At 34.2% G+C, this 25,802-nt stretch overlaps 2 protein-coding genes across 2 annotated transcripts; one reads left to right on the forward strand and one right to left on the reverse strand.

Annotated features, from left to right (window-relative positions):
* Positions 1 to 1,342: 1,342 nt before the first annotated feature.
* LOC126958028 (olfactory receptor 4Q2) lies at positions 1,343 to 2,472 on the forward strand. Its single transcript, XM_050796067.1, has one exon. The coding sequence runs from the start codon at positions 1,444 to 1,446 to the stop codon at positions 2,383 to 2,385; it is 942 nt and encodes a 313-aa protein (XP_050652024.1). The 5' UTR covers positions 1,343 to 1,443; the 3' UTR covers positions 2,386 to 2,472.
* An 11,070-nt stretch (positions 2,473 to 13,542) lies between these two features.
* On the reverse strand, positions 13,543 to 18,644 carry LOC126959401 (olfactory receptor 4K14). The gene is made up of 2 exons (XM_050798351.1): positions 18,477 to 18,644; positions 13,543 to 14,622 (listed from the first exon to the last, which is right to left on the reverse strand). The coding sequence occupies exon 2, from the start codon at positions 14,591 to 14,593 to the stop codon at positions 13,661 to 13,663; it is 933 nt and encodes a 310-aa protein (XP_050654308.1). The 5' UTR covers positions 14,594 to 14,622; positions 18,477 to 18,644; the 3' UTR covers positions 13,543 to 13,660.
* Between the last annotated feature and the right edge of the window lie 7,158 nt (positions 18,645 to 25,802).

The following is a 25,802-nucleotide window of genomic DNA, read 5'->3' on the forward strand; positions in this document are numbered from 1 at the left end:
TAATTTAACTTTTCTGTGTATATAGATTGTATCATATTTTAAATATAGTTTTGTGTCCTGTGTTTTCTCTTATTATGTGACCATTTTCTAAAGTAAATAAATATGTTTTAAGCTTCAGTTCAACAAAATAGTATTTAAATTTGGAAATTTTACCTCATAGTGTCTTGATATTTTTAACCTTTAGCACATAATTGGATGTAATCTTTATAGTTACATAATTGCCTTAAATAAGGAATATGTAAATTTTAATATTTTTAAGCTTTTATTTAGTTTAAAATTAATTTTATTTTTAACATTTTTATTCTTGTCGATTTGCCCAAATGAAAGTATACAGTTTATAGATTTAGAAGTGGCACAAATTATAATAAGATGAAGAAAATTCAATATTTAAACTTTAAATTGCTATCTAATTATTACGTCTTAAGTCTTCAAAATGTTGCTCTGTGTATGGCAGAACTGAGCTGTAGAATCTGAGTGAATAATGGCTATCACGAAACACCAAAAACACCCCTCCCTGCAGTTCTCAGTGGACCATCACCCATTTCATCTCATACAGTAGCATGTTCCAGCTATTGCTCGTGTAAACGGATAAAATATACACAACATACGAATTGCTATTTTTGTCTCAGAGAAATAGTGGGTTTTTATTTGATTTGATAGACTAGTCGAAGGAGAGTCATTTCAATGCATGAATAACCATTTTATAATTATATTTAGATCATTATAAGCATAATGTATACCTACACGCCCACAGCTATGATTTAAGATAAAAAATATATCATTGACAATAATAAACTAGAAATAAGTGTATTATAGAATATGGTAAGCTGGAGAGGCATATCAAAGAAAATATAGTAAGAGGTCATTGAACTAGCAATAATCCCAAGTGGAATGTGATCTTTCCTGTAGCTATTTGCACAGGTTAGAGTCCTACAAGAGTTTTCTTGATGGCAAAGGGTACAGGGATTCCCTTTTCTCAAATAAAAGCTCTACAGATCTAATGTCCATTTACTGGAATCTGAAATTCTACCTTTGATTTTATTTTTTCCCAAATATTTTTATTAAAAATAATATTTCAGAAAAATAAAACATTTCTTGAGACTGAATGTGGAAAAGGAGAGAGAAGTAATGTGTTGAATGATGGAAAGGAGAAATGCATCATGTGGAAGTTAGCGGCTTGGAGCCAGGTAACTTCATGTTCTAATTAACATTGACCATGTTGTTAGTGTCACAAGGTTGCAGTTGGTGAAATAATATACATTTATATTAGGTAAGGAGAAAATAATTTCTTTCAGCTAATTAATCAGGATGTATCTTAGAGGATGAAAAATCTCTCTTTTGAAATGAGCAGAGTCTTGTATTTGATATGAATTACCTCATTCATTTTAAATATCACTAATGCCCTATTGTTTAATATCTTTGATCTAGGTAGAACCAGGTCAAATGGATAAAAACCAAACAGAAGTGGTGAGAGAATTTTTCTTGTCAGGCTTCTCACAGACATCATCTATTGAAGCAGGGCTATTTGTTCTATTTCTTTTCTTCTATGTGTCCACTTGGGTGGGCAATGTCCTCATCATGGTCACAGTGGCATCTGATAAATACCTGAACTCATCACCCATGTATTTCCTTCTTGGCAACCTCTCATTTCTGGACCTATGTTATTCAACAGTAACGACCCCTAAGCTTCTGGCTGACTTTCTTAATCATGAGAAACTCATTTCCTATGACCAATGCATTGTGCAACTCTTCTTCCTCCATTTAGTAGGGGCAGCTGAGATGTTCCTGCTCACAGTGATGGCCTACGATCGCTATGTTGCAATCTGTCGCCACCTGCACTACACCACTGTCATGAGTCGGGGGTTATGCTGTGTGTTGGTTGCTGCCTCCTGGATGGGAGGATTTGTGCACTCCACTGTCCAGACCATTCTCACTATCCGTCTACCCTTTTGTGGGCCAAACCAGGTAGACAACTTTTTTTGTGATGTTCCCCCTGTCATCAAACTTGCCTGTGCTGACACTTTTGTCATTGAATTGCTCATGGTATCTAACAGTGGGTTGATCTCCACCAGCTCCTTTGTGGTGTTAATTTCCTCCTACACCACTATCCTAGTCAAGATTCGCTCCAAGGAAGGAAGGCGAAAGGCACTTTCCACGTGTGCCTCTCACCTCATGGTGGTAACACTGTTTTTTGGACCCTGTATTTTCATCTACGCTCGTCCTTTCTCTACATTTTCTATGGACAAGATGGTGTCTGTACTCTACAATGTTATTACACCAATGCTAAACCCCCTCATCTACACACTTCGGAACAAGGAGGTAAAGTCAGCTATGCAGAAGCTCTGGGTCAGAACTGGACTTATGTGGAGAGACCAGGAGACATGAGACATTGATGTGAATTTTTCAAAGTAGAAAATCTGAGGTTAAAATAATTACTTTTTGAATAATGAGTTAGAAGGTAATTGCCTAGTTTTTAAATTTATTTCATTAAATCCAAATAGTCCTATTACTGACTTTATCATTCAACTGTACACTATAACTAATCTGTTTACTTTTTTATTGAATCAAATCTGTTTTTCTATCAGATTTTCTTTTTTCATCTCATCTATTCATCTCATCAAATTTTATTTCATCCACTGTTTCCATTTAGTTTGTCATTTAGAACTGGTACAAACCACTTTTTCTAAGCCTTCACTGCCTTCTCTACCTTGCTTTATTTTTTTCCTTCAATTTTAAGTTATTCTAACTACAGATGGTCCCTGAGTTATGATGATTCACCTTATAATTTTTTTGTCTTTAAGATGGTGCACAAACCATACTTTGAGTATTCATATAACCATTTCATTTTTCACTTTCAGCACAGCATTCCATAAATTACATTCAACACTTTATTATTATAAAATATGCTTTGTGTTAGATGATTTTGTCTAACTATAGACCAGTGTCAATGTTCTGGGCATGTTTGAGGGAGGTTAGGCTAAGCTATCATGTTCAGTAGGTTAGTTTTATTAAATACATTTTTGACTTACAGTATTTTCAACTTACTATGGGTTTATTCAGACATAAACCCATCATAAGTGAGGAGCATCTGTAGATATCTGCAGTCAATTTAAATGTATTTATTTCTGTACATATTTAAGAGAATATCAGTTAGATATATTAGAGTGAATTCAATTATGACTATATAACAACAAGCTAATGAAATACATTAGCTTCATCACCTTATCACATGTAATGGAGAGAGCAGCTGCTCAATATTGTGGGTTCAAATATCCCTCTTTGAATTACAATTCATGTAAACCTGAAAAACTGAAGCCCTAATTTCCTCATATGTAGCATGCATAAAATGATGTGTACTTCTCAGTGCTGGTGTGAAGATGAAAAATGAAAACAGACATGAATGTGTCTACTATGGTGCCTGCCTCATAACACAGTTCAAAAATAATTTATTCATTAAAGTTGATTTTTTCAATGATATAGGGTATAGAAGGTAAAGTTCTACATTGGCCGACTTACCATATTGCAACAACAGTTTGATCTGCCAGTTTGTGCAGGATACTTGAAAGTATATAGAAATGAGCTCATGACATTTTCACACCTGTCAATTTTTGGGAAGTTTATTTTATATTACTGTCGTCATTGTCGTCAAAAAAACCCTCATTGACATTGGTTGTATCCTTAAGTTACATTAAGACATATTCATAGGCCTGTTTACTGTTTACCAAATCTTTATAATTAAAGATAAAAAATTAAATTTACATTCAAGTTTACAAGAAACTGAATGAAAATTAAAATATAAAATACAAAAGAACTGTGAAGTACATTGAAGTACTTACAGCTTTTTTAGTCTTTGGATTTTAAAGCAATCGTAGCAACAAATCTGCATGACAAAGACAGAAGCTAAAGAGGTTTGGTAAATTTATTAATGACTGAGTTTATATCTTTATTATCTTTATACTCCCAAACTAACGTAAATACCTAAAACAAAATAAATAAAATGGGATGAAAATGTGTTAAATAAACGCGGGAAGCTTTTATATCTTCTCTCATCAATGTGGCATTGACAACAGAAGAAATATTTTAGAGAAGTTTTCTTTTCTCATATTTAGTAAAAATAACTTGTAAAAATTTCATTGAGACATAGAAACGCTTTCAGAGATGTTAAAGATGCAAGAATTCACCAGACTTGTATTTTATTTTATTTTAAGTTCTTGGATATACGTGCAGAAGGTGCAGGTACGTTACACAGTTATACATGTGCCATGGTGGTTTGCTGCACCTATCAACCCATCATCTAGGTTGTAAGCCCCGCAGGCATTAGGTATTTGTCCTAATGCTCTCCCTCCTCCTTCTCCCCACTCCCCGACAGGCCTGGGTGTGTGGTTTTCTCTTCCCTGTGTCCATGTGTTCTCATTGTTCAGCTGTAAGTGGGAACATGTGGTGTTTGGTTTTCTGTTCCTGACTTCGTTAGCTGAGGATAATGGCTTCTGGCTCCATCCATGTCCCTGCAAAGGACATGATCTCCTTTTTATGGTTGCATAGTATTCCATAGTGTATATGCAAACATTTTCTTTATCCAATCTATCATTGATTGGCATTTGGGTTGATTCCATGTCTTTGCTATTGTGAATAGTGCTGCAATGAATATATGTGTGGATGTATCTTTATAATTGAATGATTTGTATTTTGGGGGGTATATACCCAGTAATGGGATTGCTGGGTCAAATGGTATTTCTGGTTCTAGGTCTTTGAGGAATCACCACACTATCTTCCACAATGGTTGAATTAAACAAATTTTAAAATTTTATAGCAATACATCTAATGATTGATACATTTACATCTAAAATCCAACATACAATGTTCCTGTTCAAATAAAATATGAAGCTCAGAATTTTTTTAAAAATTACTAATTTTGACAGTGTGGGTCAGCTTACAATGAAATAACAATCCCTAAAATATTATTCACTTAACAAATGTTTATTTTATATTAATGCCACAATAATAATATGGGATGCATGTCAGCCGTTGATCTCTGCTTCTTGTAGTCACCAATAGATTCATGCTGATGAATTATTTACTTCCACATGTAATTTCATTATTGCTTGGGTAGGAAAACAGCCACGTGGTGAATCTCACCCTGGCTCTTGAATCTTCTCATATTGCATTGACCAAATGAATTATACCAATAAGTTCAATAATTGGAAAAACTTCTTTAAAATATGATTATTCAAGGCACTCTGCAGAAGACTTGGAAAATCTGTAATAGACTGGGATTCATTAAATATATTAAATCTATTCTTTTTTTTTTTTTTTTTTTTTTTTTTTTTTTTTTTTTTTTTTTTTTTTTGAGACGGGGTCTCGCTCTGTCACCCAGGCTGGAGTGCAGTGGCCAGATCTCAGCTCACTGCAAGCTCCGCCTCCCGGGTTCACGCCATTCTCCTGCCTCAGCCTCCCGAGTAGCTGGGACTACAGGCGCCCGCCACCTCGCCCGGCTAGTTTTTTGTATTTTTTAGTAGAGACGGGGTTTCACCGGGTTAGCCAGGATGGTCTCGATCTCCTGACCTTGTGATCCACCCGTCTCGGCCTCCCAAAGTGCTGGGATTACAGGCTTGAGCCACCGCGCCCGGCCTAAATCTATTCTTAAATTTCTTCCCACAAAGAAAACCTACATTAGCGAATTCTTTAAACATACAAGAAAAACATAGCACCAACGTTATACAAACTCTTCCTGTGAGTAAAAAAATAGAGAATACTTTTTATTTCTTTTTGTTGCCAGCATGTTTTACATTTCAAAATCTGACCATGTTATAATAATAATAAATTAATTATAAATTAATCTCACCTATGAACATAAATATAATGATCACTTAAATAATTAGCAAATTATATCTATTGATACATAAAAAGATAATACAATATGAACCACTTGTCTTACTCCAGATTTGTAAGACTAGTTGAAAATTCAAAAATCAATCCATGTAATTAACTATGTTTACAAATTGATAGATGTAAATTATTGCAAAATTCAATACCAATTTATTAAAAAAAGATATCAAATTTGTAAACTACGAATCCCAAGTAACCTTATGCTAGGGAATCCTTAATCTGATAAAGAGTATCCACAAAAACATTCTAAAATAAATATTATGCTCACTGTTGAAATATTAAGGACTTTCATGCTGAAACTAAGAAACAAATAATACTTGATATTGCCACCATAATTCAACATTATTCTGGAGACTTAGGCAGTGTAATGAGACAAGAAAAAATAAAACGGTGTAAGAAATGGAGAGGAAGCAATCAAATATTCATTATTAACAAATGTCACAGTATACATATATAGATAACTCAAGAAAATGTACAGAAAATCGAATTAATAAATTAAGTTAGCATAATCACAGAATATGAGAAAGTCAATAGTCTGAAAATAAATTGTAGACTCCCAGTTCTGGAGTAAAATGGAGTAGATACACTTTCCCCTACGCATGCTACTAGGCACAACTAAAAACTCTGGATATTATAAAATGCAAACATTAAAAAAAAAAGAAACTCTGAAAGATAGAAGCAGCAAATCAGGTAGAAACTTCAAGACCCAATACATGGCATGGTAATTTCCCTTTTTGCATTTTTTATTTCTTTTAATTTGCCTCATATAAGTCCAATTGGGTGTTGGAGAAACCAGCAGCCCAAAAACACACCAACAGACGCAGACATAAATAGTACCCCCACGCCCCCTCGCCAAAAAAAAAAAAAAAAAAAAAAAAAGAAGAAGAAGCCTGCTATCTCTAACCAGAGGACAAGAAAAAAAGAAGCCTGGAAAGATAGAAAACTTCAAGACAATAACTGTTCACCATCCACAAAAGGCCACAAATAAGCGATGGCCTATCTTCCCCCAAAATAAAGTAAGGAGTCCAGATTTCTAACCTTTCTGGTAGTAATAACCCTCTTCCCATTGGTGTCATTAGAGGCTATGTGAAGAGCTGGCAATTCTACTCCATCCAGTGAGGTAAATTTCTCCTCACTGCCAAGGTGATATCAAAGAAGGTTGAGTTGGAAGCCAGTTCATCAACACTTTCCAGCAGTAAAGAGTACCCCCGTCACCATAGTGTCAGTGGAGGTCATATAGGGAGTAATAAGAAGATGACCTTTTCCTTCCCAGCCAGCAGAGACATAGTAAGGAGCTTGGACCCTCACCTCTGCCCAGCAGTAATGAGGCACCCTGCTGGGCCTTCTCTATAGAATCAACAGAGGCCAAGAGGGGAATCTAATTTCTACTTCCGTTTTGCAGATGGCATAGTGCCAGATGAAGCCTGATAAAACAAAAGATTTTAATAGTATCCAGAGTCTCATTACATTGAAAAATTTAGGATTTAATTTAAAAAACAAAAACAAAAACTCCCACCATACAAACCAGAAAAATCTCAGCTAGAATGAAAAAACAGTGAATAGATGCCAATTCTAAGATAAAACAGATACTAAAATTATCATAAAATTCTTCATTGAGAAATTACAAGCATATTTGAAGGAAATACAAAATAAAAAGTCTCAGCAAATAAATAAAGACATAAAAAAGAAACAAATGTAAGTGGAGGTTTTATTATAGAACTGAAAAATATAACAGAAAGAAAGAAAAAGAGAGAGAGACAGAAGGAAGGGAGGTAGGGAGGGAGGAAAAGAAGGAGGGAAGGAGGAAGGGAAGGAGGGAAAGAGGGAAGGAGGGAAGGAAGGAGAAGGAAGGAAGGAAGGAAGGGAGGGAGGGAGGGAGGGAGGGAAGAAAAAAGGAAGAAGAAATACAGAAAAGCAAGCAAGAAGGACACCTCAGTGAATGGAATTAAAAGCATACTTGGGAGGACAGAGGGAAGAATCAGCAAACTTCAAGACAAAACAATAAACATTGAAAATGTAAGAATCCTAGAACACCAAAAGATAAAACAATAAAAAGAAACATATGTGTAGATACAATAGCCTTTACTTCTCTTGAGTTTTCCAAATTGAATTTGACAGTTAAAGCAAAACTTATTGCATTATTTATTGTTGTACCCAATGTATATAAATAGTTAGGAAAATTTTGTATTTAAAGTATGGGAGGATAAAGAGACTGAAAGAATGAGATTTCTATACTGTATTTGAACTGGTAAATTGATTACATAATGTAATAGCTAGAATGACCACTAAGAAACCTGTAGAAAGAGATACACCAAAAACTCTATAGATAGATCAAAATAAAATTCTAAAAAAACATTACAGTCACCCACAGGATAGTAGGGAAAATAGAACAAATTAAAAATGAGGGAAGAAACCAAAATCAAAAATAAAATAGGTGACTTAATCCTAACATATCGACATTACTTTAAATATAAATGGTTTAAATTCACCAATTTAAAGACAGAGATTGGCAAAGTAGAAAAAAATGACCTTTTACATGCCATCTAGAAGAAACTCAATTCAAATATAATGACACAGGTGTGTGAAAAATAAAAAGATGAAATAAGATGCACCATGCAAAAAAAGACACTAGAGTAACTGTGCTAGTATCAGCTTTATTCAGAGCAAAGAAAATTACCAGGGACAGAGTAAGATATAACACAATGATAAAAGGGACAAGCCATAGCAATTCTAAATATGTATGTACCATACAAGTTAGCGACAAATTATGTTAAACAAAAACTGATAAGACTGAAAGAACAAATAGACAAATCTACAATTATAATTAGATACTTCAACATGCCTCTTTACACAATTAATAGAGATAGTTCATTAAGTATATAGAAGAATTCAACAACACTAACAACCAACATGACCTAATTGACATTTTTAGGACACTCCATCAATGACATCAGAACACACATCCTTTTCAAACACCCATAGAACATTTACCAAGATAGGTTATATCCTGAAACGTAACACAACAACCTAAATGTCCATCAATGATAGACTGGATAAAGAAACGTGGTACATATACACCATGGAATACTATGTAGCCATAAAAAGAACGAGATCATGTCCTTTGCAGAGATATGGATGGAGCTGGAGGCGATTATCCTTGGCAAACACAGTTACAGAAAACCAAATACCACATATTCTCACTTATAAGTGGAAGCTAAATGATGAGAACAAGTGGACACATAGAGAGGAACAGACATTGGGGCTTATTGGAGGATGAAGGGTAGGAAGAGTGAGGGGATCAGAAAAAATAACTAATGGGTACTAGGATTAATACCTATGTGATGAAATAATCTATACAACAAACCCCCTTGACACGAGTTTACTTGTGTAACAAACCTGCACATGGACCCCTGAACTTAAAATAAAAGTAAAAAACAATATTAAAATTGCATGACATTTGCCAGAAGCCATCAAAATAAAAGTATACAGCTTTGAAAACAAACTAAAAAAATGTAAAATAATTGAAATCATATGGAAGATGCTCTCTAGCTGTGATTCATTCAGACTATAAAGTAAGAATAGAAAGATGAGACAATCTCCAAACACTTGGAAACAAGCCAAATCATTTATAAATAAGACATGGTCATAGAAACAAAATTGAAATGAAATAAAAAATACATTAAACTGAATTAAAATGAAAATATAATATACCAAAATTCAGAGGACAAAACAAAAGGAATACTGAGACGAAAATGTATACCACTAAGTGCTGATATTATTAATCTTTTTTGATATTGTTCCATGTATCATTGTTTTAGTGCTCTTCTTTTGGTTACATTTCATTTTTGCATTTCCAGTATATAGAAATACAATTGACTTTTAAAAGCTTTTTATTTTAAACACAGAGCCACCAAATGTTGCAAAATATAATGCAAGCATACCATTCCTAGATAGAACATCAGATTCTAGATATTGGATACTGGGGAGAAAAGGTTGCTTAAATGAAATCTTAGAGTTGCAGAAATTAGTCACTACCCTGTGCATGATCCACAGGTCACTCATGATGGAAGGAGCCACAAAAGCCAATGTTTGGGGATACATTTTCTTAAAAGTCTTTCTGACCTCATCCTCTTCAAACTGCTTCTGAGTTCAAATAGAAAGAAATTAAGTGAAAAAAATAGTTTGCGCATTTATAGGAAAGACATTTTACTTCATATGAAAACCCTTAGGCCGGGCGTGGTGGCTCACACCTGTAATCCCAGTACCTGGGGAGACCGAGGAGGGCGGATCATGAGGTCAGGAGATCGAGACCATCCTGGCTAACACGGTGAAACCCCCCTCTACTAAAAATACAAAATATTAGCCAGGCGTGGTGGTGGGCGCCTGTAGTCCCAGCTACTTGGGAGGCTGAGGCAGGAGAATGGCATGAACCTGGGAGGTGGATCTTGCAGGGATCCAAGATCATGCCACTACACTCCAACCTGGGTGACAGAGCAAGACTCTGCCTCAAAAAAAAAAAAAAGAAAAAAGAAAAAAGAAAAAAAAAGAAAACCCTTAAATTTGAAACTCTCTTATGAAAATTTAGTATTTAAAATGACTTACATTAATAAAAGTCTTCAGACAAAATAATTTGATTTTAACATTGTTTTAATATTCATGTTGAAGAAAAGCATGAATATATCAAAGAGAATTAGGAGAGGAAGCAGCAGATATCTTAATGATTGCAGTTAGAGACATGGAGGGATATTTAAGATTCCTTCAATTTCACAGAAACTTATCATTGACCTGGTCTTATAACCATCAATAATGTATCTTAGGAGGTTGTGTTTTTAAAAAATTAGTATATCCTAATGATGGATTTCTAGGATATTTAATTATGAAAATGCATCCTGGTCCATTAATAGAGACTTATATGTTAAGAAAACCCTTCCAACCATTCCTTAATAGCATTTACTCCTGCAGATAACATCAGCAATTATTCAGTGGTTCTCAGTCATAACAGTGAATGAGAATCACCTGAGGCAATTTATAGTAAAAAGCAGATTTCTGGCATTGGTTCCTAACGTTCAAATTCAGCTGGCCAATTATGGAACCATATTATTTGCACTTTGAAACATTCACTGTAATATGTATTTAACTTACCTCATTTCAAAATCAGAAAATGAGCTTTGTAAATGCTTCCTCACAATTCAGGAAGCTTCCTCTAATTTGAAATCTGTGGCTTCTTATGAACTGACGGTGACAAGTTCTCTGCAAATGCACATTGTTTGTGAAAAACAAAAACTGGTGATTTCTCTCAAGTTTCACTAACCTATCAATAGCCAGGTTTACTCAGTCCAAACTACTAGATAAACCCCAGGAATGTCTGTGCCTAGAGAGTGCAATGATCCACATTTATCTTTATGGATCTGGACAAAGCAATGTGGAGAGTTGAGCAGAGATTAGGAATGGAGCATGAGCCATTGGATAGTTCTGAGAACTCAGAAACACCTCATGGGATTTCGTATATATTTGGGCATTTACTACATGACTATTCCTATGCTAAACACACACACACACCAACTATATATATATATTTATATACACATACACACATTATATATACATACAATATATCATATGTATTTATAGTGCATAAAGCATATACACACTATATATTATATATAAATATATTTTAAATATATAATTATATATATAAAATTTAATAAGAAAGAATCCTAGAAAATCAGAGAAAAGTTGAAGGAATAAAGTCTTCCTAAAAATCAGCATTGGATTAGGTTTCTCTTTGATGGGCCTTCAGAGGATATCCTGTTTATTTCTATCATAGTTTTCATTTTGCCTCATATTTTGTGATTGTCTGTATACTTGTCTTTATTTCACTAATTGAATAGATCCAAGTGTCTGGTAATGTATGTTCTTAAATACTCTATCTCCACTCCTAGATCATTGCCTGGAATCTGAAATGTTGTAGGTACTTGAAAAGCATATAATAATTGAATAAATAAATATATAGATAGTATTTATTATATTTTGATTAAAAAATTATGTCCAAAGTCTGCAGCAAGTCAGTGATCAGTATTACATCAATAACAACAAAGAAAATTACTTTTAAGGCAGATCTTGATTTCTCTTTAAGTTTTTGTTAATGTTCACATATATAGGTGTAATTGATTGTAAAACTTGACTATGTTCAAAGTCTATAAAATAAAAAAAAGAGTATTATAATAGGCAAGGGGACTTTATCTTAAGGCAGAAATTGTTTTCCTTCTGTGTTCTTTTATATTTATGCATATGTTTGGATTGCAATTATAGGGCAAGTTGTAAGTACCCAGAAGCATGCCTTCCTGGATTGAATACAATATCCAAAGTCATTGGTCGTTCCATTCAATTGCTTAAGTAACTCAATCATTACTCAATTTTCTCCTTTGGTTTAATATCTCACAGTCAACCCAGGAGAAAATTGCTTGAGTTCCCTGCACGTTAATTTAGTAAAAATGAAATTTAACTCTTGTTTATAATTGTCTTCTTAAGATCCATGGACATGTAAAAATTCAGCACATCTGCATCTGTGGCATTCAAACATACGCTTCCTGATAAATGACTCCCCAGGAGACAGAATCAAATCAGAAAGAGATGCAGTTTTTATTGAAAATCTACTTTGGGTGAAAATGTGTTAATTTAATAATTGAATATGTATTAAATGTAACACTATCATTTATGTTTACATTATAAAATATTTAGCTGTAAAATATGGATTTTTCAATGTTAAAATGGATTTCTGTAATGAAAATCACTGGAATGTATTCATTTTTTAAATAAAAGTGTTCAGTATAACACACATCTACTAGGAAAAGTATATTTTTAAAATCAATAAGATCTTGAAATGGTGCTGTCTTTTTTCTCCTTTCAAGCTTCCAAAATTAGGACAAATATTTGCTGGGCATTACTTAATCCCAGGCATGCCTCCCTGTGCCTAATGTCTCGTGTTTTGAATAATGCACTTTGCAGTACTGAGCTATGATTAGGAAATAAAAATGTCTTTTCATATTAACTTTTGGGGCAGAATAAACTAGTAAGATAAATCTGGTTTTAGAAAATGCAGAGTTCATTCCAAAATATATGTGTGGAGTTGAAGATATATATACATATGTGTTATGTGTGTGTGTATATACACACACAGATATATTTTCACAGATATATATATCATTTTATCTTATTTTACTAATATATACACATACATAGATACATTACATATATACATATACATGCGTGCATGTATATGTATATTTCTGTGTATGTAAAATACATATATGCATACATACATGTAAGTATATATTTGTAATATAAAATAAAATGATATATTTTTGTTGAAATCAACTGTTTCTCTGAATAAATGATGTATATATCATTTCTCTGAATATATAGTAATATATATAGCTTCTCTGAATAAATGACATATTTTATATTACATATATACATGTATGTATGTATATATATTTTAAGCTTTGTATATATATACAAAAAATATATAAATACGTGTATATATTTGTTATATAAATACATACATTATGTATATATGCAATACATTATATTTACAAATTTGTAATATAAAATAAAATGATTTTTTTTGTTGAAATCAACTCTTTCCCTGTAATATAACACATTACAAATTATATCAATGTAGTGTCAGAATGAAATCTTTGAGCAGAGTTATATTAAAGAAATTATATCCCCTGTATGAGTAGAAACATGTCACACTATGGAAGGCTGGAATTCATTGAAAAGTCATGAGTTGGTTTTGCAGTTTCTTCATAGCTGCTTTCATCTCCTCATTTCTCAGTGTGTAGATAATGGGGTTCAGGAGTGGAGTAAAAATGGTATAAAACACAGACAGCAGCTTGTCAACAGAAAACCTACTGAAAGGCCACACATAAATAAAAATGTAAGGGCCAAAGAACAGCGTCACTACCATGATATGTGCAGAGCAAGTGGAGAGTGCTTTGGATGTGCTACCGGCAGCACGCTGTCTGACAGTGAGGAGGATCACAGCGTAGGAGATCAGGAGGAGCAGAAAACAGCTCAAGGAAAGCAACCCACTGTCTGAGATCATAATTATACCCAAGACATAGGTGTCCATGCAGGCAAGTTTGATCACCAGAGGGAGGTCACAGAAGAAGCTGTCTACCTCACTGGGGCCACAGTAAGGTAAATTTGCAGTGAAAGCCACTTGACTGATGGAGTGCACAAATCCAATGACCCATGAAGCCAGCACCAGCTTGATGCAAGTCTGCCAACTCATCAAAGTCATGTAATGCAAGGGTTTGCATATGGCTACATATCTGTCATAGGCCATGGAAACCAGGAGCACCATCTCAGCCCCACCAGTAAAGTGCAAGAAGAAGATTTGAGCCATACATCCTCCAAAGGAGATGAGTTTTCGATCACTAAGGAAATCCCTGATCATCTTGGGAGTGGCAAATGAAGCCAACCACATGTCCAGGAAAGATAGGTTCCCCAGCAGGAAGTACATAGGGGAGGAATGCAGGCGGGGATCAGAAATTACAGTGACCAAAATGAGAAGGTTACCCAGCATAATGGCCACATAGATCCCGAAGAAAAATATAAAGAACAAATTTTGAAGATGTCGTGAAGTGCAGAGTCCATGAAACGCAAATTCTGACACCAAGGAATAGTTCTGCATGTGCATTGCCTCGAGTTTCAGACTTTGTTTGTAATCTAAATAAAGAAAAAAATCCTGTCATTTGCAACAACACCTCAAGGACATTGTGTTAAGTGAAGTAAGCCAGGCACAGAAAGACAAATATCAAATGATGTCACTTAATATGTGGAATATAAAAAAGTCAAATTTACATAAATAGAAAGTAAAATGGTGGTTACCAGAGACTGGGAAGGAGGAGGGTGAGGGATAAGTTTGTGAAAGAACAAAGTTTCAATTAGACAGAAGGAAAAATTCAAGTGATCTCATCATTGTGATTATAGATAATAGCAATATATTATACACTTGAAAATCACTGAGAGAATAGATTTTGTATTCTCATCACAGAAAATAAGTATGTGATTTAGCCATTCCATAATGTTTACATATATGAAAACATCATGTTGTACATTATAAAGGTATATAGTTTTTATCGTCAATTAGAAAGAAAGAGAGAGGGAGAGGAAGGAAGAAAAGAAGTAAGCAAAAGTGCCTGTCAATTGCTTGGCACATGAAAGTGATCAACTGAGTGCTATCTCTGTATAATTTTTAACTTGCAAGAGATACTGTAACATATAGAATGTCATATACTACCAAGCATGTATATTTGCCTTTTTCACACTTCAGTGATTCCTGAGGGGCAATTAGACATTCTGGAAGACTTCTGCATAGGTGAGAGTTGTAGGAACTTTTTTTTTCCCCTTCTTTCCGTGGCCTTTGTCCATATAAAAACATGGATCAATCAAGTGCAGTAGGTGAACCAAAATTCCTTAAGAGGACTGAGAAGGTGAAGATTTTTTCAGGGGTACTATCTTCTCACTATCTGTGTCGATATCACTGCCCAGTGGATAATTAATTATTCTTAAGCACTAAATATTGAAGTTAAAGCTTCACTTAAAAATAATGTCAACACGTAAAACATGGGCAACTGAATGTACATTATTGTCTCTTCCTCTTCCTCTCTCTCATTTACACATACAAACACAAAACAAAACCTAGCAAAGGCATGTTGATAGGTAGATGTATCTACGTATCTAAATATGATTAACATGTCTTTCTCCTGAATCCAAGAGAAGCAAATTTTGTTTCTCAATGACAAAATTTAAAGGAGAAAAATTACTTTAAGCTAAAACGCATGTTTTGGATATAACAACTATGGGCGGGGGATGATGTATAAATACAGACGAGCTCCCAAATCGTGTACCCAAGTTATGTATGTTGCTTAGTAATGCTATAAAAGCCTCATTTATTGTGTTATATGTGAGTTGTAGAATGGCTCTTCTTATATTCTCACATGACATCTTTGAGGAAAATTTGATCTAAATAATAGCTCAGTTTCATAAAGTTTTAATCTAAAGTGTTAATCGTTGCTATCAGGGAGGACAGCCTATAATTGCAGGCCACAGGACTCTTTCCTCTTCCTTGCCCTTCATCAACAACCTGGATATGACATAATTTGCAAGTTTGCAGATAGCACAAATCTGAGATGATTTACTTACAGACTTATAGAATATTTCAATATTCTGGAAATATGGGCTGTAACCAGCAAACAAGAGATAAAAGGTGAAAGGAGGAAGAGAGAAGAGTGTAGACTGATAATTATCAGTCTAACAGAGACATACAGTATTATATTATTAACACATTTCTTTATAATCATGCTTTTAATGTGTTATAATTTTTTTCTCAAAAATGAATAAAAATATTTATGGTAAAATGTGTTGTAGTGCTTTTAATTAAGTGAGTGAAAAAGGATCCAGATCTGGTTCAGGGCATTCATATCTTATTCTCCAGTTAAATTTCAGCTCAAGAAATGGCTTCCTATAGAGCCATAATGTTGAGACTTCTCCCATATTAAATCTGCTTGGAATATTTCTTTTTTTTTCCGACCACTATAAAATCACCTATTCGAAATGTTTGCTCAATTATTTTTAAATTATTTTACAAACTTGGTTATCTCCGTAATACTTCCTTTGGAATTCTGAAAATCTCAGTCCCTTCCAGGACCTCTCCTGGCAGTAGTCAAGCTATCTACTTCCTTATTCATTTACTCACTTACACACTCATTCATTCAGACTGTATCTATAAGACACTAACACGTTGTTTTCATCTCACTTTATTTGGCATAAAAACCAATCAATACAAGAAGAAATAAATCACTTAACCTAGGTTTTATTTAGTTTCTTCACCCCACAGATTTTTATTTTTGCTCTTATCATTTTTAAATTAATTGCATTTGGGATAAAAAACCATTGATTTAATTGATTTATATATAGATTTATTATTTATAAACTTTCTCTGAAATGATTTAGAATGACTTTCTTTTAAAAAATACTTTAAATTATTATGTGGAAGCTAAACAAAATAAACTGATGGATATAGAGAGTATAAAAATGGTTACTAGACAATGGGAAGGGTAGTGGGGAGGGTTGGAGGATAAAGGGAGGATGATTAATGCGTATAAAAATGTAGTTAGGATGACTTTCAATGAAAAAGATATTTCCAAGACCTCTCAACAAGGATCAGAGCATAAAACCAATGAAATAATTTTTTGGGGGGGGGTTTCACTATTACACATGATTGACTAATAAGTTCATCATGTTATTTTGAAATGTAGCTCTGAGTTTGCAGATGAAATGGAACAGAATTCACAGGTTCCATTATTAGTTATTTTTTATGAGCAATAAACTGGAGTCTCACTCTTCTCACTGAGAAGAAAATACTGTATAAACCTTTTTATAAGGGGTATCACATAGAATCCTTCATGATAAATTACAAAAAAGATGCAGGACTCTCCTTCATATGAGCTTTTTAATGTTGCTCCTTTATAAAACTGAAGAATATACCATAAAAGAAAAGTCTTGTAAGGCTTCTACAGGGAAATAAGGTAACTTATTCTAGTTGTGAAATAGCGTAACAGTGAGAATTTGATACAGTAATAGATTTTTAGAATCTAAAGGGATTAATGATTATCATATCTTCTTTAGTCCACTCAAATAGCACCCATCTCACCCAGACTGTTGTCAAGATAACGAAAATTCAAAATTCCTTTGGTTCTCCCTGAATTTTTATAAAAGTATTACATTAAATCATTTAATTGCAACACTTTTTTTTGACAATTAGATGCTACCCATCTTTAGTCTGAAATTTTAAATCTGAAGCCAAAATCCCCAGTGGGCACAAGGGACATAATCACAAAGCAAGCATTCTTAGGAATTTTACTTAGATTCTTCTGATACCCATTCTAGCACACACATCACAGGTCATAGAGCTACACTTTTTCCTTTTTATGCCCCTGAAAAATTTCACTTGTAAATCTAAAATATAATTGTATTTAATATACTGTTTTATGAAGATTAAGTGAACAGAATGTTGAAATAATCAAATGGAAAACTCGGGAGACAAACATAAAGGAACTCAATTTGCTACTGAATCAAAGATGTTCTACAGTTAGATACTGGTGATGGTTGTACAACTCTGTAAATACACGAAAAATCACTGAATTGTACATGTAAAAATAAGTGAACTTTATGATATATAAATTATACCTCAATAATGCTTTTAAAATGGATATTAAAAGAAATGTAATAAAAGTCTCAATTATAGTTCTAATTTCTGAGAACTCTTTATGATGTGTAAATCATCTAAAAGCAAATAAACATTAAGTTTGTAATCAGAAAATGACATTGATTTTGTATACAAACCAATGGTATTTTTAAATTAAAATATAAATTCAACTGATAATGAAAAACATTAATTTTAACTTGCAAGTTATTATGATGTAATCCAATGATTTAATATATAAGATAATATAATAGTCTCTATTCAACTTATATCTCATGCATGTTCATATTTATTACAAAAGTTCTTTACTAACCTGGAGTTAAGATGCTCAGTGCTGACACTGTAGCTCACCCAATTTATATTTTACATCTACTATACTTAAATGGAGCTATTGAAAATACACATATTTTATCCCAGAGATGATTTAATCATCTTTCTTCTTCCCCTTAAAAATAATTCGGGAAAAGCATTATCTTAAAGTTAGAGAACTTCAGATTTGAGTCTTCCTTGGAGTTAAGATATAAATATACCCTGTCTCCCACCAATTAAGAATGCTTTAACTACGGACCATTTGTGACCAATGACCATAACAAAGGCTGGGGAATAAATCATCTGAGGATGGAAATTTGCAGTAATGAATCATGTTCATTTCTCCAGGTGACAAAAGGAAAATAATTACAGATCTGCCAGATTATATAAGCTGGATTTATATTAGTATATATAGCTGCATTTATTTTAGTAATTCAAGCAGAATTATATATACCATTATCCAGTTAATCAAGTATAAAATGACAAATTTATCTTTAAGTAATCAAATTAACAAGTTACACTCTAAAAATATGCTGAAAATTTGCCAACTTTGCACATTATATAACTTTGATCAAGCATTACACTTTGAAAAAGATTTACTCATACAAGGAGAATCAGATTTATATGTGCCAAAATATTTGCCTTCTCTAGATTTGTATGGTCAGGCATGATGAAATCTCCAGGTGTGTGGGTTACTTTGTTCATCATTTATTATTGATAGCCTACTTACTTCCCCAAATCATTCAAGGTTAATGCAGGATTCTTCTACTAATGGGTCCATGCTGAAGATAAATATTTCAAAACATTCTGATAAATGATCATCACATTTACAACTATTCACATGACATTTACAACTATTCACATGACATTTACTTCCATATTAGGTATGTAGGTTCTACTAAATGTATAAGACATTTGACTACCAAGACAGCATCTGAGTAGAGTAAAATGTCTCAAGTGGCACATTGGCATTAGATAATTGTGTTTCACTTAAAATGAGTTGCAAAATCTAAGTTCTGTTTCTGTCTTTTAAACATACAGATAACGATTACTAAAGGAAGTCTGCAGAAGCAATCTATCAGTTTCAGTGTGATTTGTTTCTGAAATGCAGTCATTAGGTGGTACAGATATATTGTGTAAAATAAAGAATTATAGAGAAGTTTTTGATAAACAGATTAAGTGAATACTGGATTTGGAGATAAGGAAAGATTTACTGAATGTGGTGGATTTATTTATGATTCAACATAGAGGGTATTTTTGGGTAACATTAACATTTAAAATGGTGAGACTTGAGTAGAGTGGACTGCTCTCCATAATGCGGGTGGAGCTCATCCAGTAAGTTGAAGGCCTGCATAGAGCAAAAGGACCAGACTTTCAAGGGAAGGGAGAATTCCCCATCAGACCATCAGACTGCCTCAGACCTTCATCTGTGTCATCAGGTCTCCTGGGTCTCTAGCCGGCAGGCCCACACTGTAGATTTGGGACAACTTTTTGATAGCTACTTTGGAAACATAGAACAGACCCACTAAAAAATGCTAGTAGATCTTGACCTAGTCATTTCTATGTTAAAATATGTCCATATCATTACTGATTAATAGATCAAGAATTATTAAGCAAATTACTGATTTATAGACCAAGAATTATTAAGCAATTTACTAATTTATAGATCAAGAATTATTAAGCAATTTAAATTTGCCAGAATAATTAAAATCAATTAAAGTATATGTATGTGATAGAAGAGAACAACACATGAAAAAATATGTTTTCAACAAACATTTTAATATATGAAGAAGGATTCATGGTGTTTTGTTAAGGCGAAAAAAAGAGGACGGCTAACTATATATACAGTATAAATCCTTAGGTTGCATCAATGAATGAAACAGGTAAGAATTACTTTCCTCTTGACGCTTACAATCTAGCAGAAAACACAAACACATAAATAAAAATAAATGAGTCATCTGTGATAAGCACTAAGGAAAAAATTAAGCAGAGTAAGGAATATTGAGAATGCCAGAAGAAGGATTGCTTCAATTGCCTACAGTGGCAAATAGTTTGGTAATGTGCTGTTTATTGGTTCTCTTCTCCCTTCTCCCATTTCCTCACTTTACCAGAAAACTACCAGATTTTCTTAGGATCACTTTTGGCCAGTAAAAGTATTTGTACTCCAATCTTGATCTCAGAGACTTCTGGATGAGTACAAGGTAGGACAGTTAATACTAGACCTGCTTCTACAGAACAGATTCTCAGAATGAGATTTTGAAATTAAATTGCTCACAAGCCCAATGCAACAGTCCCTCATTGTTGATGGTAAGTAAGATCACGAGAATCTCTGGCACACTGTATATCACAACTACCAGACTCTCACTTGTGATGATTTAAGTTGGGTTAGAGACCTAGAATTTGAGAGCAGGACAATGCTACTTTATAAAAATAAGGAATTGGCTGGTTATTTCTAGTTGGCATCGAAGTGCTTGCAGAAGAAAATAACAGGCTCAAGTCAGTCAACTATCAACTCAGGCCACAGTATAAAAAATAGAAGACCCCATGACAGTATACAAAGCAATCTCTGTTGTCTAGAGTCTAGGGACAGCCAGTGCTATAAATCAGGACAGATACTAATTGTGAGAATAGTGAAGTTACAGAGAAAGCTGAATTCACAAATCTGGAAACTCTTTTATGCTAAGGTCTAATAAGAGAAATATTAGAATCTAATATCTGATATAAGAATATCCTCCTTTGAACATGTCGGGCCAGCAGAAGTGGCTTCCTCCTTCTTACTGGAAAGTAGCACTTTCACTTTCCCTGGAAAAAAAGCTGAAGGCTCTAACTAAGATATATGCATTGCAAAATAATACACATTCATCTTAAGATCAGTCCCATCTATCCTCACTGCTTCTAGGTAAATAACTAGAGTATAGGTACATAATATGAGACTGGGGAAATACTAACCCTACTCTCAAATAAAAGAGAAATAACCAACAGAACTTCGTGAACTGGTTAATATGCACTGGAAAATGAATGAATGTTGGAGGCTGGAACAATGCGTGGGGGCAGAGTGTGGGATGATCCATTCTGTCCAAGGTAGAAATGCTGGAACTGCCTTGGCATATCTTAAACGAAAGGCTCAAAAGTCTAAGTAAGCTTGGAAAAATCAAATGGATTTAGCTTATAATACTAGTGCACCGACCAACTGACAAGGTTACAAGCGAAGGTCTAGAGGGTCTTTCACTAAAGCTTAAAGAATGGACTCCTTATTGTCAGTCACAACAATAGGAACCTGGACTATAAGAGGATGGGTAGCAGTCATTAGCCATCAGAGGCAACTATAATAATTTTGACAGTGTGCAATGAGTCTGTAACAAAAAGCTTAGATCTTGACCTGCAGGTGTCTGTTATGATAACTAGATGGAGCAAGAGCTATAGGCAGCCAACAGAAGTATTGCTTGACTTACATATTCCAAGGAAGAAAAAGGAAATCAAGAAGTGGTAAGCAAAATGTTGGTAAAGCCACCATAATGGAATAAAAACAATCTATTACCCAGTTTCTAAAAATGAGTGAGTCATGAGATCTAGCACCCATCAATTCAAGAGGCCAGGTCCATTTGAAGAAGAGCTCCGCACTACAGTAAGTATATACAAAAACAACTCCCCCAATCATTTCCCAGAATTAATTATGCCCATTTACTAGAGTAACCGAACAGTGAATAAAGGGAATATTCAGATATTTGAGGTCTAGAGTCTGAGACAGTACTCATATCTGGGAAACAAAAATCCCATTATGGTTCCTGTTAGAGTAAATCCTTTCCAGTGGGTCTATTTGTGTCATTTTCCTGGCTCCTGATGCATAATTAGAATGAATATACTAAGTGGCCAACAGAATTTTCAGATTGGTTCCTTGGCACATAGAATATGAGTATTGAAATAGAAAACACCAAGCGGAAGTCCCTGAAACTGCAACACCGACAACAATATGGCTAACTAGAAGCAACGTGACATCCCAGATAGAAAGGCAGATTGTTGTCATTTTAGAAAGCTTTAGTTTACCAGTCTGATATCGCAAAAAGGAAAGCAAGCAACCAAACAAGAAAGAAGAAAAAATAGAGGTGAGAGAAAGGGGGGAATGAAGGAAGGAAAGAAAGGAAAAATTTAAAAAATTATGACAAAATACAATGGAGTGAGGTAAATATAACCAATTGGTAGGTCCAAATGCAACGATTGTGCTGAATATAGTGTATTTACTAGAATTCACTGATACAGGTTCTAGTAATTATGTAGCCATCAATCTGACAAACGTGTTCTCAATTCTTAACATGGAAAACAGTCGTTTGTAATTTGAACTCACTTTGAAATGACGGCACTATGCATGCATGATCTTATTCCAGTAGAATGTTATTTCTCCTGTCATAATATTGTCTGAAGAGATTTTGACTATCTGGACATCTCGCCAAACACCAAACTTCTCTACTGTATTGATGACTTATGAATGGTACCTGGGGAGTAGTAACTGGATGTTACTACTACTAGTCACTAATGTTTCCTGATAAGACACCTGCATACCAGGGAAGATATTCAGGTACCTGCCACATTAATAACATTTTTAGGCATCCAGTTGTCTGATTACTACAAAACATAGCCTTGGGAATTCTCCTCCAACCAATTTATCAGGTAACAGAGAAGGTTGCCTTTTTTTTCTGTTTTAAAACAACTTTGTTGAGATATATTTAACCTGTCACAAAATCATTCATTTCAAGTATACAATTCAATGATTATTAGTAACTGTACTGAGTGATGCCACCATCTCCAAACCTCAGTTTTAGAATATTTTCATCTCTCCAGTAAGATCCTTCAAGCTCATAATAGTTAATGCCTACTCCCTACCTGGCTCAAAACAACCACCAGTTTACATTCTGTCTCTATAAATTTGCAATTTTTAGATATTTAATATAATATAAATTATATAATGTCAGATCTCTTGGTGGCTTTCTTCACTTAGAATAGTGTATCAGAGGCTCATCCATGATGTAGCATGTGTCAGTGTCAATACTTTCTTTCTTTGTGTTGCTGAATATCACATTTTATCTATCCATTAAGCAAATGATGGACATTTAGGTTGTTTCCAGGTTGGGGCTATTATGAATAATGATGCTATGAGCATATGTGTCCAAGTATTTATGTTGAAATATATTTTCATTTATCTTCTGTGAATATTGCTTGTTCATATGACAGTTTTAGGTTTAACTTTTTGAGAAAGTGACAAATTGTTTTCCAAAGTGACTGTATCATTTTACATTCCCAGCAGCAATTTATGAGAATTGCAACTTCCCTATATTCTCACCAGCATTTGTTATTGTCTATCTTATTTTGAACAGTCATTGTAGAAAGTATGAAACGGTATCTTATTGTGGTTTTAATTTGTTTTTTTCCTAATAAATAATGATGTTGAAAATCTTTTCATGTGCTAACTTATGTGTTTTCTTTGGTGAAATGTTTGTTCAATACATTTTTTTAAATTTTATTTTTAATTGACAAATAATTATGTCTATTTATGAGACTTAATCTATACATTGTGTGAAGAGCCAATCAAGTTAATTAATATATGTACCACCTCACAGACTTATCCTTTTTTTTTGTGATGAGACATTAAAAATCTATTCTTTTAGCAATTTAAAACATAGAAAACAGAGCCAGGTGTGGTGGCTTATACCCGTAATCAGCTACCTGGGAGACTTGAGGCAGGAGGATAGCTTAATGTCAGGAGCTTGAGGCCAGCCTGGACAAGGAGTCTCTAAAATGTTTTTTCTAATCAAGCAGTTGCAGTGGTGCACACCTATAGTCCCAGCTACTCAGGAGGCTGAAGTAGGAGAATTGCTTAGGGCCAAGAGTTCCAGGATGCCTGGGCAACAGAGCAAGATCCCATCTCTTCCTTTCTCTCTCTCTCTCCTCTCTCTCTAGATACATATATCTAGAGATGTGTATATATCTTCAGAACATTATTATTAAATGTGGTCATCATGCAGTGCAATAGATCATTAAAAGTTGTTCCTCCAGTCTGAGATTTTGTACCCTTTCCTCTTCATTATCGCTTCGCTATTCCCTTCTCAGCCTTTAAAAAATGTTATTTATTTATTTAAATTATAATTTAAGTTCTAGGGTACACGTGCACAACGTGCAGGTTTGTGACATAGGTATACAAGTGCCATGTTGGCTTGCTGCACCTATCAACTCATCATTTACATTAGGTATCTCTCCTAATGCTATCCCTCCCCTAGACCCCCACCCCCTGATAGGCCGCGGTGTGATGTTCCCCGCCCTGTGTCCATGTGTTCTCATTGTTCAGTTCCCACCTATGAGTGAGAACATGCGGTGTTTGGTTTTCTGTCCTTGTGATAGTTTGCTGAGAATGATGGTTTCCAACTTTATCCATGTCCCTGCAAAGGACATGAACTTATCCTTTTTTATGACTGCATAGTATTCCATGGTGTATATGTGCCACATTTTCTTAATCCAGTCTATCACTGATGGGCATTTGGGTTGGTTCAAAGTCTTTGCTATTGTAAATAGTGCAATAAACATATGTGTGTATGTTTTTTATAGTAGAATGATTTATAGTAGAATGATTTATAATCCTTTGGGTGTATACCCTGTAATGGGATTGCTGGGTCAAATGGTATTCTAGTTCTAGATCCTTGAGGAATCCCCACACTGTCTTCCACAATGGTTGAACTAATGTACACTTCCACCAACAGTGTAAAAGCATTCCTATTTCTCCATATCCTCTCCAGCATCTGTTGTTTCCTGACTTTTTAATGATCACCATTCTATCTGGCATGAGATGGTATCTCATTGTGTTTTTGACGACCAGTGATGATGAGCATTTTTTCTTGTGTCTGTTAGCTGCATAAATGTCTTCTTCTGAGAAGTATCTGTTCATATCCTTTGCCCACTTTTTGATGGGGTTGTCTGTTCTTTTCTTGTGAATTTGTTTAAGTTCTTTGTAGATTCCGGATATTAGCCCTTTGTCAGATGGGTAGATTGCAAAAATTTTCTCCCATTCTGTAGGTTGCCTGTTCACTCTGATGATAGTTTCTTTTGCTGTGCAGAAGCTCTTTAGTTTAATTAGATCCCATTTGTCAATTTTGGCTTTTGTTGCCATTACTTTTGGTGTTTTAGTCATGAAGTCTTTGCCCATGCCTATGTCCTGAATGGTACTGCCTAGGTTTTCTCCTAGGGTTTTTATGGTTCTAGGTTTTACACTTAAGTCTTCAATCCATCTTGAGTTAATTTTTGTATAAGCTGTAAGGAAGGCATCCAGTTTCAGCTTTCTACATAT

Source organism: Macaca thibetana, chromosome 7 (genome assembly GCF_024542745.1).
Source record: "Macaca thibetana thibetana isolate TM-01 chromosome 7, ASM2454274v1, whole genome shotgun sequence".
NCBI classification, from domain to species: domain Eukaryota; kingdom Metazoa; phylum Chordata; class Mammalia; order Primates; family Cercopithecidae; genus Macaca; species Macaca thibetana.

Bases quoted from the DNA above. Each gene is read 5' to 3' on its own strand.
- LOC126959401 (XM_050798351.1), bottom strand. From the start codon at position 14,593: ATGCACATGCAGAACTATTCCTTGGTGTCAGAATTTGCGTTTCATGGA.
- LOC126958028 (XM_050796067.1), top strand. From the start codon at position 1,444: ATGGATAAAAACCAAACAGAAGTGGTGAGAGAATTTTTCTTGTCAGGC.